Source organism: Natrix helvetica (assembly GCF_964273705.1).
Source record: "Natrix helvetica genome assembly, chromosome: 7".
Classification (NCBI taxonomy): domain Eukaryota; kingdom Metazoa; phylum Chordata; class Lepidosauria; order Squamata; family Natricidae; genus Natrix; species Natrix helvetica.
This window is the reverse complement of record NC_138558.1, coordinates 46,214,231-46,230,598: the sequence shown is the minus strand read 5'-3', so window position 1 is coordinate 46,230,598 and position 16,368 is coordinate 46,214,231. Positions and strand designations below refer to the sequence as shown.

The 16,368-nt window shown below is 39.0% G+C and overlaps 1 protein-coding gene across 18 annotated transcripts in view; it reads left to right on the top strand.

Annotated features, from left to right (window-relative positions):
• TENM3 (teneurin transmembrane protein 3) overlaps positions 1-16,368 on the top strand; it is a 1,436,054-nt gene that overhangs the window by 1,225,209 nt on the left and 194,477 nt on the right. For 15 of the 18 annotated variants that reach the window (XM_081959126.1, XM_081959141.1, XM_081959139.1 and 12 more), the window contains one exon: positions 7,312-7,521. The exons of the other annotated variants lie outside the window; for them this stretch is intronic. In XM_081959126.1, the coding sequence (XP_081815252.1) occupies positions 7,312-7,521 (210 nt within the window). The remainder of the gene's footprint in view (positions 1-7,311; positions 7,522-16,368) is intronic. 18 annotated transcript variants of the gene reach the window in all.

Genomic DNA, 16,368 nt, shown 5'->3' with positions numbered 1-16,368 from the left:
TCTCCCTGAAATGACCTCATCCTCAGTAGAAAGCAATTGGGAAAGGTGTGTGTGTGTGTTTCAGGGTGGGGGAAATAAGGTAAGGAGGAAGAACAGAGGCTTCTCGGCTCGCTCTCACCTCCTCGATAGCAGAAGTTCTTGTTTTGGGATGCCCTGCCTGAACTGGTGCTGGAGGATGGGAATCTGATGTATGTCGGGAGGCTGATGAGCCCAGGAGCAGTGCACCCATGAAGCTCAGCTGGGCGGAAGGACACAGAGTCCGGGAGATGAGAATGAGCCAAAATGCCTCTGTTCTTCCTCCTTGTCTTATTCTCCCCCCCACACCGTGTCTCTCTCTCTCTCTCTCTCACACACACACACACACATACATACACACACACACACACATCTTTTCCCAATTGCTTTGGCCCGCTCCGGCCCTTTAGGCAAAAAGGCGTGATTTAAAGAGACAGGCAACCTGGAGGGGAGAGAGGAAGGGAAGCAGCAATCGCCCTGGCACATATTCCTCCTCGCCCATCATGGCTGCCAGGGCTTCTTCATAATGGGCTCCAGGAGGAGGGAACCCCATCTCCCCCATTGGGAGCTCTGCCAGAAAAGCTATCCGGGAGGCGAGAGTGAGCACACACACTCCCTCTTAAGTCCACGGAGGGAGATTTCCTTCAGAATCAAAACGGCTGATGGGACGCCTCAGCCCAGCACTGCTCCCTCCATGGACTTGAGGAGAAAGAAAGCCCCCCTTTCCCCCTTCTCAAATTGCAGCATGCCTGGAGGGAGAGGGAGGGAGGAAGAGCGCATGCCACCTCCAATTCGTTCTCCAAGCTCAGTTTCTTGCTGTCGCGGCCAGCGCTTCATGTCTGGCTGATATGTGGGTAACCGCGGCATTTGAGAGAAGAAACATATACACTCCAAGGGAGCCAGAGAGAGAGAGTGCCTGCTTGCCCGCCGGGCCGCAGCTACAATTAGTGTTCAGGAGTGGATTGATCTCTCCAGATAGCCGGCATGCTCGGCAACTTGTTCAGAGGCATCACTCTCCCCCCCTCTCTCTCCACACGCTGCGATTTGAGAAGGGGGAGGGAAAGGAGGCTTTCTTTCCCTCAAGTCTATGGAGGGAGATTTCTTCCTTCACAATGAAAATGGCCGGTGAAGCGGCTCATCCCAACACTGCTCCCATGTCAAACAGGGGAAACACACACGCCCTGCCGGGCCGATCTCTCTCATTCTCCCCTCCCTGGGGAACTTGTTTCCCCACCGCACACCCTTTCTGCACCAGTGGAAGGCGCTGGGCATCGGGGGCATTGCACCTGCAACCGCCCACCGACTATCAGGGAGACCACCGGCACTACTAGGTGCCTCCCAGTGCAGGTGAGCCGTGGTTGGCTGGGCGGGAGGGTCATGAGGCTTTAGGCCAAGACCGCCTGAGCACATCTGTCCCACCAAGAGTAGCGGTTGCCTCGGAAAGCGGCAGGGAGCGGCAGGTCCTGTGGGTGTGAGTGGAAGGTGCTAGAAGCCTCCAGAGAGCCTTCGGGGGAGTGGGGGGTGTTTTCACCCTCCCCAGGCTTCTAGAAATCCTCTGGACTGGAGCCTGGGAAGGGTGAAAAAATGGGACCATCACGCACCAAAAGTAGGGGGGAGGGCGGAGGTCACACGTGCATGTGCGGGGGGTGGTAGTTGCATGCACATGCACATGGGGGTCTGCACGCATAGGATTATGGGTGTGGCACGCATGCCCACGACCCCCCTGCCCTCCCTCCGCTTTTGGCACGAGATGCCAAAAAGGTTCGCCATCACTGTCATAGGGCAACAATTTTTAACCAAAGTACCTCAAATGAGCTGAGTTACAAAATGTATCCCAAATGTGGACAGATGAGTCCCAAGGGAATGGAATTTGAAGAAGTTGTGCCTGCTTCAGTGCTACTATGTTGCTGCTGCTGCTGTTCCATGATCTTCATTTTCGACATTAGGAGCTGTGGCAGTGCAAGGGTTAGAATGCTGTATTGCAGACTAATTCTTTCCACAACCAGGAGTTTCATTCTGATCAGCTCAAGGTTGACTCATTCTTCCATCCTTTAAAGGTTGGTAAAATGAGGACCCAAACTATTGGGTGCGATGTGCTGACATTGTAAACCACTCAGAGACTGCTTTAAAGCATTATGGGGTCTTAAGTGCTATTGGGAAGGGGGGGGGGGATTCTCACGCTCCCTGCCAGCTTCCCACAAGGAAAGTTAATGGGCTAGCCCGAAGGAAGCGGAATTTGTTCCCAGTCCCATTGCCTCTTTGCCCACCCAAAGTCATTCTGTTTCTCTGTTTCTCTCTTTAGGTAAGGAAATGATGACCTGACGGGGCACAGGTTGTCTGGTTCTACTTAATTGCTTAACGTCAACAAAGACATGGAGATTTTTTTCTGGCCCATGCCATTCACCATGAAATATTAAATAAAATGCAAACCCAGCACATCTCCTCGTGTTTAACTTGAGATTCTTATTCCATTCTGTCTAACTCTGCGGGCTTTCTCTTAGAAACAGAACAATTTGTTACCCTTTTTTAATCCAATTCGTTATGCTTTTTTATAAGCAGCAATTGGGATGTCAAGTTAGTCTAACGAATAAGCATTAGTCACTCCAGCAGGTTCACTTCCTCTCTACCTTTCACATGTACATTCTTTTAGAATATTTAGCAGAACAAGGTTCACAGAATTTATTGTTCCTTCCAGTTGGAGATAAACATTAATCCATTAAAATGAAATTTAATTAATCTAGTTTGATCAAATAATTGGCTTAAACATTTGTGAAGAAAATAATTCTGAAGTTCCAGTTGGCTATTTTAGTTAGTTTCAGTCAACAATTGCTTTCGCTTTTTGGTTTCTTTTTCCCTTTTCAGTAAATATTCAGTGATGTATTAAGAAATTTACACATTGAACAATTGAAACATGTTCTTTTTCTAGACATATTTTAAACCAAATAAAGAACCACAAAAACATAAAAAATGAAAAGGTTTAAAACTAAAAATAAATAACAAGATTCAATACATGGGATCTGGTAATATCTATCACAATCACAATCTGAGTTTAGGAAGAATGATCAAAGGAAACTGAACTGACTGCAAAAGAAAGGTAGAATCTTCTTATGGGATTGGTAATGGAATATAAAAGAATCAGAAACTCAATATACATGTTCAGGATGAACTAAGGATGCAGTTGCAGCAAAGCTATCTTATTTTCTAGTATGGGTTTTGGAACATAGTTTCTTTGGAAGCAATACTATTGCTGTGAGTTCAAATACTGACCATATTATCTCTTTTCACAAGATTGATAGCTTTACACACTTATTGGTAAACATGCAATTTTCCCAGTATCTTAGATGTAAAATGCAGCTATCTGTATTTTAGATAAAGCTACGAACATAAGGTCATAGCTCTATTCACTGGAATTCAGAAGTACCTGAAATCTTTTAAGTATATTTTTGACCAGGTTTAATTGTCATTAACCATTTTGATAAAAAATGACAGAGTACATATCCTATAATTAACATTTGTCTGAAGAAGTCTCCATTGTAACAACTGTGTAATAACTATTGAATGATCTCTAACTGTCCTAACTTAGGTAATAAGTGTTTGTTAGCATATTTCCCAGAGGGAGAGATTCACGCTAAATACAATGTTTGCTCAGTATTAAGCAGTTGATAACAAGGTCTGTGCAGTTACAAATAATAGTGCTTTGTGTGCGATCTGCCATAACACTTTTCAGTAATGCTATTTGCATGTAGGCTTTTAATTAACATATAACTGTCACCACAGGTTGACTACAGAAGGCTCTTGTATCCAGCAGAGAGATAAATGCCAATGCCACGTTACATGGGTTGGATAGCATATAGGAGGCCTATAATATAAAATGGATTTATAATTAAAAGCCACTCATTACAAAGTTATAAAAGAAAGAATGCCAGCAACCTGGCAATTTCATGGTAGAAGAGTATCATATTTACCTGAAAGGAAGATAAGCTTGAATTTAAAATGATTTTCCCTCCAAAAATAAGAGTAGGTGGAAGAAGGGTATGTGTGTGGGTAAGTGTCTTGTGTGCATACAAACACAGGAAAAGTCCTATGCTGTACTCAGTTTCTCCTTACCCTATCAATCAAGGATTGCCAATTTTAAACACAATCTTGGAGACTTGCTCTTTCCATAAATGTGTGCATGAATCACACTTAAATATGTCATGTGTACATGTGTCTTAGTGTGTCTTCAAAGCTTTCCAGAAAGCTAAAAGAGTAGGGGCCTTACAGGGCATGGTGCTCTAAAGGGCACGGGCCATTAGTGAGAAGGTTTTATGCTAGATTCTGATTAATGGCAAAATTAAGAAAGGGAACTGGAGTATACCCAATTTATCTGATCTGGTGGAATGAGAAGATACTGTCCATGAGAGGCAATCCTGCAAATAACCTGGACTTGTAACGTTGACCTGGAAAGAAACTGGAAATCAGTGCAACTTATGCATCAGGAGTATAACAGGGATAAACTGTGAAGCAACCAAACCATCATGCAACTCAGTATTCTGCCCCAGTTATAATTTCTGCATGGTCTTCAAGAGTAGGCACATGTAGACACAATGCAGTAATTCAGCCAGAAACTATGAGTGACTATGATCCAGATCTTTCAATCCAGGAATGGGTACAATTAATGCAGCAGATGTATCTGCACCAAAGGTTCCCCTAGCCATAACTGCCACCTGTTCCTTAAGCAGGAGTTGTGAATCCAAGAAGGCCTCCAAATTGCTCAGTAGCTCTCTAGAACTCAGGGGACCAGAGACCCAGAGCAACTACATTTTACTAGCATTGAATTGAACCTATTTTTTCCCCACATCTAAGCCTTTACAACCTTAGGTATTCAACCAATACTTGGTTTGCAGTATCAAAGAGATAGGTGACTATCATTAGCATAGTGATCATACTGCATCCTGGGCCATCAGATGGCCTCTCACAGCAGATGTTGAGGAAGGGCAAAGGATCAAAACATTAGGCATCAGATAGCAGGTGTACAGGACTCAACTCTCCCTCACCCCCTAGTAACAGTTGAATCTGCCACAGAGGAAGGAGGAGAACCACTACAAACCAATGCCCCCCCCCTTCAACACCAGAGGTGGTATTCAGCAGGTTCTGATCAGTTCTGGAGAATCAGTAGTGGAATTTTTGAGTAGTTCGGAGAACCAGTAAATACTACTTCTGACTGGCCCTGCCCCCATCTATTTTCTACCTACTGAGTCCCAACTGATCAGGAGGCAATTGGGATTTTGCAGTAACCTTCCCCTGGAGTGGGGAGGGAATGAAGATTTTATAGTATCCTTCCCCTGCCACACCCACCAAGCCATGCCATGCCCAACAAGCCACGCCCACAGAACCAGTAGTCAAAAAATTTGAATCCCACCACTGCCCAACCCTAGTGAAGCAATATTGTGGTTTGTGGTATTGAAAACAACAGAGAAGTCCAAGAAATCCAGGATAGTTGCAATATCCTATCTTTGATCCTTCACAGTTTAATCCATAAGTGTGACGATTGTCTCAGTGCTATAACTCACCTGAATATTGACTCCAAAACAATATAAATAAGTTCAGAAAAGATTCATCAGGCAGCCTCAACAAATATAAAACAGAAAGGTTAATATTCTAAAATGCTTAATGACTGTGACAGTTAACTTAGTTAACACCATGGGCTATATCTCTGATATTGGATTGGATGCCACAAGGTTCACTTCTAGGCCTTGTACAGTCACATTTTTACTATTGATTTGATAAGGAAAGGAAATATTTACCAAGTTTGCTGATGGCAAACAATTGGTTAAAATATCTTGAAGACAGAAACTATACCAACAGTAGTGATATATTAGAAAAATACATTGAAAATAATGAAATAAAATTTAATAGAGACAAAATTCATATTTTAACAAAAAGAAATAAAATGCATGGTATAAAAGTTATCTGATTTGGTGTAATAGTGGTAAAAATTCATAAATTGTTTCTAAGGCTATATACTCAGATATAAAGTTTCCAAACACATGAAGTATTAATTTTGTTTTGCACTGAACAAACCACACCTCTAGGATGGGATATAGTCCTGTTCAGCATGTTCAAAGAATAATTCATATAAGCTAGAACAGCTCAGAGGAGGGCAGGAAGGCTGATCAGGAAATAGTTGAAAAAAGTTGAAAGAATTGGGTACCTTTAGCCTTGGGAAAATTAACAGGATTATACTCTTTAGCTGAAAAAGGGAGGGGGGGTACAGATGCTCAGAGTATATTTTCTGTCATTTTGCAGTACACAACATGAAATAATGGCTTTAACTTAAGGAAGAGAGATTTATCTGAGTTGATATGTAGCATTTTTTCCAGATCATTGCTTAATATCATTTTAGAAAATCCATCCTAAGAAGTACTTTTCTAGTTTTTCTTCATTTTTTTTCTTCCCTTGCGTCGGAGAAAGATCTTGTTTCTTGTTCAGCAAAGAAAGTAGTCACATCTGGTCCACCTTCTCATCCTTCAGTCCCTCTGACAGTTTTAGCTCCTCAATTTGTCATCCATACCTAAGCTTTGTCTCCCTTCTGCTACAATCTGGACACCCCAATACCACCTCACAGAGTATATCAGTGAACAGATATTCCTGGAGGATAATACTTTCAGAGCTAGAGGATTCAAGATACTAATTGTGTGGCCCAGCCAACTAGGACCACTGTTGTCAGGGGACCCATCAGGTCAGGTGACCTGGCAGTTCTTTTTTCTTCAAGATTTTCATTCAGCTTACAAGTCTCCAGCACTTGGTGGGCAGCATCCTGAACCCCCATAAAGTGTTGTGCAAAACATTATTTGCATGCAATTGATAGGTGGAAACTTGAGAATCCTGCTATAACCATTCTGCCCTTTCTTTCTCTGCATGCCCAGGGAAGGCAATGAACATTAGTTGTATAATCGTTTAACCTATGAATCTAGAACAAGACCGTCAAGCCTCAAGATTCACACCCAAATTAGTATTTATAAACTGGATTAAAATATGATGGAAACATGAAATGCAACAAATGTAACCAACTTTTTTTAAAAAATGCAACAGATGCAACTGATTCCTGCATTTAATTATTTAGGAAATGAAACATTTAGTAAAGATAATCCCTTCCACAATGAATTTCAGAAAACTAAACGTTTCCATCACATGCTATCATAATTTTGCTTAGCTATAATTTATCAAAATATTTTTAAAAATAATTACTGGAAGGTAAACAATTTCTGAACTATTCCGTGTGTTATCCTATTTTTTTTAATATTTTTTCCTCAGGTCCTCCCATGCCATCTTCTTCATCTAGTCAATCCGTTATTGAACATTTACATTCCCCTCCTCCATCTCCAAATCTCCATGACAACCAGAGATGGTTGCTAAGTACTAGTGCTATCCAGCCAGTTCAGGACTCTGACACTGATGAGGACTATACTGCCAGCTCTTACCTAGTACAGACCGGTCCTGTTTCAGTTTTTGCCTCAGGTCATGGTAAGAATAGGACATCTTGTCCGTAGTTTTTCTATTGCATCTTGAAATAAAATACTCTTGACAAAACATTAATTGTTTTTACTTTATGTTTGAAAATGTATATGAAATAATATAAATTTATTTTATTTAATAAACAGAAAAAGTAGGAGAATTGCATTATCTTTAACTTTTCCAATATTAAAATAAAAAATTCTAATCCAGATATAGTAGGGTTCTAATTAGAAGAGCAGGAAGTATTCTTAACTATAAAGATATTTGGAACTTGTCAGCATTTGTCTAAGTACTGTTCAATGTCTACTCAGAAGTAAACATGATTACATTAATGGGGGTTTATTCCCTGGGAAGTTTGTTTACAGTGACAGTCTTAGCTCTTACAATTTAAAGTAGACCTTTCAGAATCTTTGGGATATAAGTTAGTTTTGACTAATTAAAGTTCTACTGCTTATAGTAGGCTTATTTTAGATACAGATACCTACTGGCTGAAAGGAACAGATTTCTCTGCTCAATTTTCCCCAGATTTTCTTTTTAGATTCCTAGAAATGCCCTACAAAGTATCAGTAGACTCTCTTGAGAAAAGGGGCATTGAAAAAGAAAATGAGAGTTTTGCAAAATGAGTTACATATTTTACTTAAGTTGCTTTAAAATGTAATTGGAAGATATATCTCCTTTCCCCACTATAGAGCTCACCTTATTGAAGCTTCCACGGTACTGCATACATTATTTTTAGAGGACTAGCAGGCTGCCATTGAAAAGAATGAGGGAAAAACCTGTCAAGCTGTCTAGATGTGCCTACATCTGTATCCAACATCATAACTTTCATTATTTTCGTAATTGTTGGAAGTTAGTAAGTTTAGTAAACATAAGTATTTATGGAAATTCTAATTCAAGTATTTTATCTTTTGTATATGACAGTTCTCAGAAGCTTTATAATTCCTTATAAAGTATTGCTTTAACTGATCAGCTATTTTCTTCTAAAAAATAGACATCCCAAAAAATCCAGCACTGAAGGAATATTCGTATCATGTTTTATCAATCACAAAGAACCGTGAAAGAAAAGAATGCTGCAACTTTGAGCTACATCAGTTGTTGTTTGTTAAATGGTTTCATCTTTTACTGCATTATGCTATTATTAAGAGCATATAATCAGGCCAGTAAGGGATGCTTAATTTATTACTTCCAATTCAGCACAACTAAGTATAATTTTCTTCCTAATAATATTGCATTCAGTTAAACAGGGGTGTCAAACTCACGTTGTCACGGCGGCATCACATGACATTGGGACTTTTTCCTCTTCACTAAACCGAGTGTGGGTGGGACCAGCACATGACACATCTGGCCTGTGGGCCATGAATTTGACAGCCCTGCGCTAAACAGAACACAAGACATTAGCTTGTTTCAACCAATTCAACCAATCCCAAAGTTTCCAATATTTCAGGATTAGCTAACTTTTGCTTTTAATGTATTTATTCCAACCCTTGTTCAGTAATAAACTTAAAAGGAACCTCAGTAATCATCTAGTCTTATTCCTCATTCAGATTAGGACAGTATTAGCAAAACTTTTCTGCACTAAGTGCCAAAATGGGAGCGCGCACTCCAGAAACTGGAAGAGCAGCCACCTGGTGCTCATGCACGTGCTGGGAAGATGATCTTCTGGTTTCTAGCATACGCATGTGCACTGGCCATCTGATCTTCATGCATGCCAGAAACCAGAAGAATAGATGGCCAGCGCATGCATGCGCACCTGGCAGCTGCTCTTCCGGTTTCCAGCGCTCCCACATGCATGAAGACCATCTGGCTGGCGCACCAGAACCCAGAAGAGCAATCAGCGACAGCTTGCATGCCCATAGAGATGGCTCTGCATGCTACTTCCGGCACGCGTCCCATAGGTTCACCATTACAGACTAGGATTTACTAAAGAATTTCATAGAACTAGCTATCCAATCTCTTTTTAAAGACCCCCAGTGAAACTTAACATACTGGTTTATAAGGCAAGCTATTGCATTTATCTGCAACTCTTACCATAAGACAGAAATAATGCTGTCAACAGCATATAAAGAAAATTTGTATAAGATATTTTATAGGTGGCACTTACCCCCAACGAGAATAGCAAGAATGTTTAAGAATAAATCTGAAAAATTCTGGAAATGTCATCAGATATCGGGTTCATATTACCATATGTGGTGGACGTGTGCAAAAGCTAAAAAATACTGGACTAAAATCTACACATGGTTGGAAAAAATGATAGAAAAACATAAAGACTTTAAACCAGAGATATTTTTATTGGGGATTTTACTAGAAACATACAATAGAGAATTGAAATATTTGATTGCAAATGTGTTAACAGCGGCTAGAATTGTATTTGCTAAAAACTGGAAAATTGAGAAAATACCAACGCAGGAGGAAGTTATTTAGAAAATAATGGAATGAGCTGAAATGAGCAAATTGACATTTGAAATTAGAGAACAAAAAGATAAACAATTCTATAAGATATGGGACTTATTTTAACAATGGTTAGACAAAAAAATATGGAAAGGAAATATGATAGAGAATTTTACAATACAAGGATAATGGAATGACACAGAATATAATATAAAGATGTATTACTATTGGATGGATTTAGAGGATGTAATGAATTGTTATAACATAAATTAATTCAAAATTTATAATATCTCATATAAAATGAAGGAAGAATAGTTGTAGTCAAATAAATGATCAATAATGATAGTAATGTATACATATATGCTAGATTGATAATATGAGATTATATATAAATTGTAAGTGAGGACTATGGAGAGGATGCACAAAGGTTTTGTAACCAACCGACACCTGGATGTAACTGGAAGATGTTTTTATGTTTTATGTTTTGTTTGTGTATGTTGTTTTTAAAAATAAAAACCTCTTTATTAAAAAAAAGACAGAAATAATGCTAACATCTAACTTGAATCCATTTTTCAATGTTATTTCATATCATAGGTTGTGCTCTTGGCCCTGGCAGACAGTAGATAACAAGACATTTCCCTTTCGTACAACAATTCTTTAGATATTTGAAGATATCTTATTTCTTCTTCTAAGTCTTTTTTGCTGCTAAACATATCTAGTTCCTTTAACTGACATCATAAGATTTAGCTTCCAGTTCCTCATAATTTTAGTAGTCACTTTTGAACTCATTTGATAATGTTCATTTTAGATTGTAATGGCTAGAATTGGATACAAGATTTGTAATGGAGCCTGATCAGAGTAGGGTAGGGTAGGGTTGGATTAATTACTTCTGGCAATATGGACTATGAAGGAGGTCACTTATAAGACTAAATGATTTGATGATCATCTGGAAACATTAACTGATACAAAATGCAGCAGCCTGTTTTGAATAGTGTTGTTACTTTTCAACATAGTACAATTCAAGATTCAGATTAATTTAAGTCCATCAGGGATCAGGTATTTCTAATATTCCCTTTCCAAGATAGACTCTATCCACCCAGTTTAAGCCAAGCAGAAAAATATCTTGCAAATCACCTTACTTAATTTGAAGTATTTGGGTAGACTGTTTTAAAAGGCATTCAGAGATTGATTATTCTTTTCTGTTTGAGTTTCCCTCCAATGCAAAGTATTGGCTCTTAAAGCAACAGTACTTCAGACTTTCATCATTATACATTATACTATAGCAAAGATGAATTTTTAAGTAATTTGTATTGGTCAATATAATATTAATTACTAGTTGAATATCCGTGCTTCACAACAAAACTGTATGATCGGGCAATGCATGAGAAATCCAGTTCAATCCACTGGCTCAGTGGTGGTCGGTGATTGAAACATATAAGGGAATATCGCTCTCGCTGCCTTGAGTTCGGAAGCAATTCCATAGGTGGAAGGCATAGACATTTTGGTGACGTACCAATGTTTAGTATTGTAAGGAGCCCCAGACCGCTTCTGAGTGAAGGAGTGGAGCATCTGCCCGTTTGAACTGAGGTAACGGAATGTTTCCAACTGGCAATAGGAACAGAGTTCAAGTGGGGAGGGGGATTAGAATGTCTAACTCCTTAGCATCAGAGCGTGTTAATATAAGGCCACTGGTAATTGGAGCAGAGTTCTTTCAGGTGGGGAGGGGGAGTAGAACTCCTTAGCATCAGAGTGTGTTAATTACTATATAAGAAATACTAATGACCTGATAGTCATTTTGAAAAATCCTGTTTTAAGTTATAGTACAGGATGGTTTCCACTTTGAATTAAATTCCATGCTATGTGTTTAGGGGTCATTTGAAGTCTCATATCTGTTCCTTCATGTGACTACGACCCTTGCAGAATTGCCATTGGAACAAAGTAAGAGCCAGATGGTTTATCATACAGGGTAGTTTATACAAATTTAATAAGTACATTCTTGCTCACATTCAATTTCAAACTATTCTCCGCATCAAATCCCTTAAACCAACACATACCAGGTCAGCATTTCTACGATATTATCAGATTGGTTTAGGGTGGAGATGTATAGTTGTATGCAAAAATCTAGGTACCTCTAGCCAAATTGTTTCTTTCAATTAATTCCTTAGCAAGATAGAAGCAGGTGCAGAATTTTGAAGTTTATTTTGGTCAGATTTTATAACATCTCTTTTAGCAGTAATAAATATTTTTACATATATTCCTGCTGTCTTATTTATAAATGTATTTCTAGTGCTTTCTTAGTTTCTTAAACATCTTCCTGTACTTGCTTTTGGGATTCCCCCCCCCCCTTTCCTTATAAAATTCTATATAATTCTGCTATAGTGGTAGTATTTCTAAAATATTAAATCCCTTCGTTCTAAATATTTAATTATTGATGTGGATTTGAATATTTCAAATTGTTATCTTGTTGAATATCAAACCTTTTTTCAACCTCAGTTTTTTCACAATGATAGAAGGTGTTGAAGCCATAGGAACCCTGGGGGCAAGTGACCATGCAATATTGGAATTTAACATTATCCAAACACAAGTAGTAGAACAAAGTCAAACTAGAGTCTTGGACTTTAAGAAAGCTAATTTCAATAAACTTAGAGAGAGCTTGGGAAAAATTCCATGGATGAGAATCCTCGAGGGGAAAACAACTCAAGAAGCTTGGGAAATTTTGAAAAATGAGATTAGAAAAGCCCAGTCTAACACAATACCAATGAAGAAGAAAAACAACAGCTCCCAAAAGAAACCAGCATGGCTGCATAAACAACTATCTGACAAACTGAAAGACAAAAAAAGTAAGTATAAAAAGTGGAAGGAGGGGGACATAACTAAGGCAGAATATCAGCAAATAGCCCGAGCCTGTAAAGATGAAGTGAGGAAAGCTAAGGCTCACAATGAAGAAAGGCTTGCCACAAAAGTAAAAATTAACAAAAAAAGCTTCTTCCAACATGTTAAAAACAAGAAAAAGGTTATGGAAACAATTGGTCCATTGCTAGGAGAAAGTGGCAAGAAGGTGACAAGCAACAGGGAGAAAGCAGAACTATTTAACTCATGTTTTGCATCTGTCTTTACACAAAGGGATAAAACAGTCCAACCTATCAAAAGCAGCACCACAAAATTAGGAACACAAATTGAAATAGGGAAGAAAATGGTAAGTGAGCACCTGTCTACCCTAGATGAGTTCAAATCACCAGGACCGGATGGATTACACCCCAGAGTTCTGAAGGAACTAGCAGACGAGATCTCAGAACCACTGAATTATATCTTTCAGAGATCCTGGAACACCGGGGAACTACCAGAGGACTGGAAAAGAGCTGATGTGGTTCCCATCTTCAAAAAAGGGAAAAAATTAGATCCAGGAAACTACAGACCTATCAGCCTAACCTCAATACCAGGAAAGATTCTGGAAAAAATAATCAAGCAACGAATTTGCGAACACCTAGAAGCAAACAAAGTAATAGCCAAAAGCCAACATGGATTTGTCAAAAACAGATCATGCCAGACTAATCTTATTGCATTCTTTGATAATGTGACAAAATTAGTGGACCAGAGGAATGCCGTTGATATAGTTTACTTGGACTTCAGTAAGGCTTTTGATAAGGTAGACCATAACCTACTACTAGATAAAGTAGAAGAATGTGGGTTAGACAGCATCACCACCAGATGGATTGGTAACTGGCTGACCAACCGCACTCAACGTGTAGTTCTCAATGGAACTGCATCTACATGGAGGGAAGTATGCAGTGGAGTACCCCAAGGCTCTGTTTTAGGCCCAGTACTCTTCAACATCTTCATCAATGATTTGGATGAGGGAATAAATGGGGAACTCATCAAATTTGCAGATGATACCAAGCTGGCAGGAATAGCCAACACTCCAGAAGATAGGCTTAAGATACAGAAGGATCTTGACAAACTTGAACATTGGGCACTATCTAATAAAATGAAATTCAGTGGTGAAAAGACTAAGGTTCTACATTTAGGCAACAAAAACGGAATGCACAGGTACAGTATAGGTGATACCTTACTCAGTAGTAGTAACTGTGAAAGGGATCTTGGAGTCCTAGTGGACAACCATTTAAATATGAGCCAGCAGTGTGCAGCAGCTGCCAAAAAAGCCAACACAGTTCTAGGCTGCATCAACAGAGGGATAGAATCAAGATCACGTGAAGTGTTAATACCACTTTATAATGCCTTGGTAAGGCCACACTTGGAATACTGCATTCAGTTCTGGTCGCCACGATGTAAAAAAGATGTGGAGACTCTAGAAAGAGTGCAGAGAAGAGCAACAAAGATGATTAGGGGACTGCAGACTAAAACATATGAAGAACGGTTGCAGGAACTGGGTATGTTTAGCTTAAGAGAAAGAAGGACTAGGGGAGACATGATAGCATTATTCCAATATCTCAGAGGTTGCCACAAAGAAGAGGGAGTCAAACTATTCTCCAAAGCACCTGAGGGTAGAACAAGAAGCAATGGGTGGAAACTAATCAAGGAGAGAAGCAACTTAGAACTGAGGAGAAATTTCCTGACAGTGAGAACAATTAATCAGTGGAACAGCTTGCCTCCAGAAGTTGTGAATGCCCCAACACTGGAAGTCTTTAAGAAGATGTTGGATAGCTATTTGTCTGAAACGGTATAGGGTTTCCTGCCTAGGCAGGGGGTTGGACTAGAAGACCTCCAAGGTCCCTTCCAACTCTAGTATTGTATTGTATTGTATTGTATTCACTGTCTCTGGCATATTAGATTGCTAAATTCTGCTAGAACTTTCCCAAATCAATCTGCAAAACAGTAGACACATATCATTCCAACCAACTTACTGAGAAGCTTAGCTGACACAAGATCCATAGACCAGCATTGTTTTTATAACAATTATTTGAATGAAAAAGTTATTGGAAGAATTTTCTTCAAAAATCATCTGAAGTATGCAAAATAAAATTTTGTCAAGTCTGAAATGTTTTGAAACAAAGTGCTTTGTATTGATAAAACAAATATAGAACTGTTTGTCACAACCATGTGAGATAGATTTGGAGAAAAAGGGGTGTACTATTTTCAGACGGAAAATATCTTGTGAACTGCTAAGCACAGTTTTAATGAGGTTTGGGATTCTGTGGATGGAGGGAAAATGGATTTCACTAAATATCATCATAGCCCAACATCTTTTCTTTTCTAATATCATCACCCTTTACTTAATAACTAATACAAATGCTGTTGTTTATACTGATAAAAATGCTAGTTGCAATCTCTGATTATTTTATATTCCTATGTAGACCTCATAGTGTTGAGAAATCAATTGAAAGTCTCTTTTAGCAGTGTTGTTGTTTCACATGAATAAATGGATAGTTCTTGATGGATTTTAAGAGTCTCATCAGCTTGTCCATTACATCTTGGATACAGATATCTGGAAGATATTATACTTGCTCTGATGTCACATAAAGTGTGCACAATGCTTTCCTCTTAACAGAAAATGGTCTGCTACACATCATGCCCCCCTCCCCCCCCAAGTGATTTTTTGGCATCTTCTGAGTTTGGGGACAAATGACTTCTATCCTATTCTGTGGAGCTGAACATGTGAGGTTTGCTCAGGAAGCTCTGCATTGGCTTACACAATGATGTTTTATTTCATATTGTTGAACTCCCTCAGCACAAAATGCTTCCCAGTCTGACCTATATAATGTTTAAGAAATCATGGATGATGGGTCGGATAACTGGAAGAGAAAAATGTTTGTATCTTCCCCCTCTCCCCCCCCCAAAGAAAATCTGAGAATTAGTCCAATCACAATCCAGACATCTCTTATCAGGCTCCATTTTCATTTTCAAAAGTTTCGAGTTCTCAGGATAGTAACAAAGCCCACATAATTTTTATATTGACAGTTGATTGTCTGTAGCATCTGATTCTGCAATTGAATTTTATGTGAGATGTGATAATAGGGCTGTGCAGTATTTTGGATTTGAAGCACATAAACAGAACATCTGTCTGTAATTCATTAAAGCTAATGGCTTTTTTTAGATTCATGCAGTTGTCCTCTTGTGGGTGTCGTGCAGTCTTAGATTTTTAAAAAAGATTTATTATGTTACCTAAATTCTTGTGCACAAGATGCTACCTTCACCTTCCTAACCTAACTATTATTGAGTAGTATTGAAAGATTACGACAAGGTACCTTTTAGAACTAGTTTGATGCATTTCTGAAGGTTGCAATTTGTGCTGTGATATGTGAATCACCAGAAGAAGATTTTGGAAAGAGCTGAAATATAGTTGAAATGACTTTAAGCGCATCAAAAGAACAAGTTGAATTTGGTTCAATTTTGGCTTTTGGGGGGAAGGGAACTGCTGCAATGTATAATAGCACTGCTGCTCTATAAGGACAGGTTTTAATTCTACCTAAATTGATTCAAGCAGTAATTCATGGAATTGATCCAGTAGTT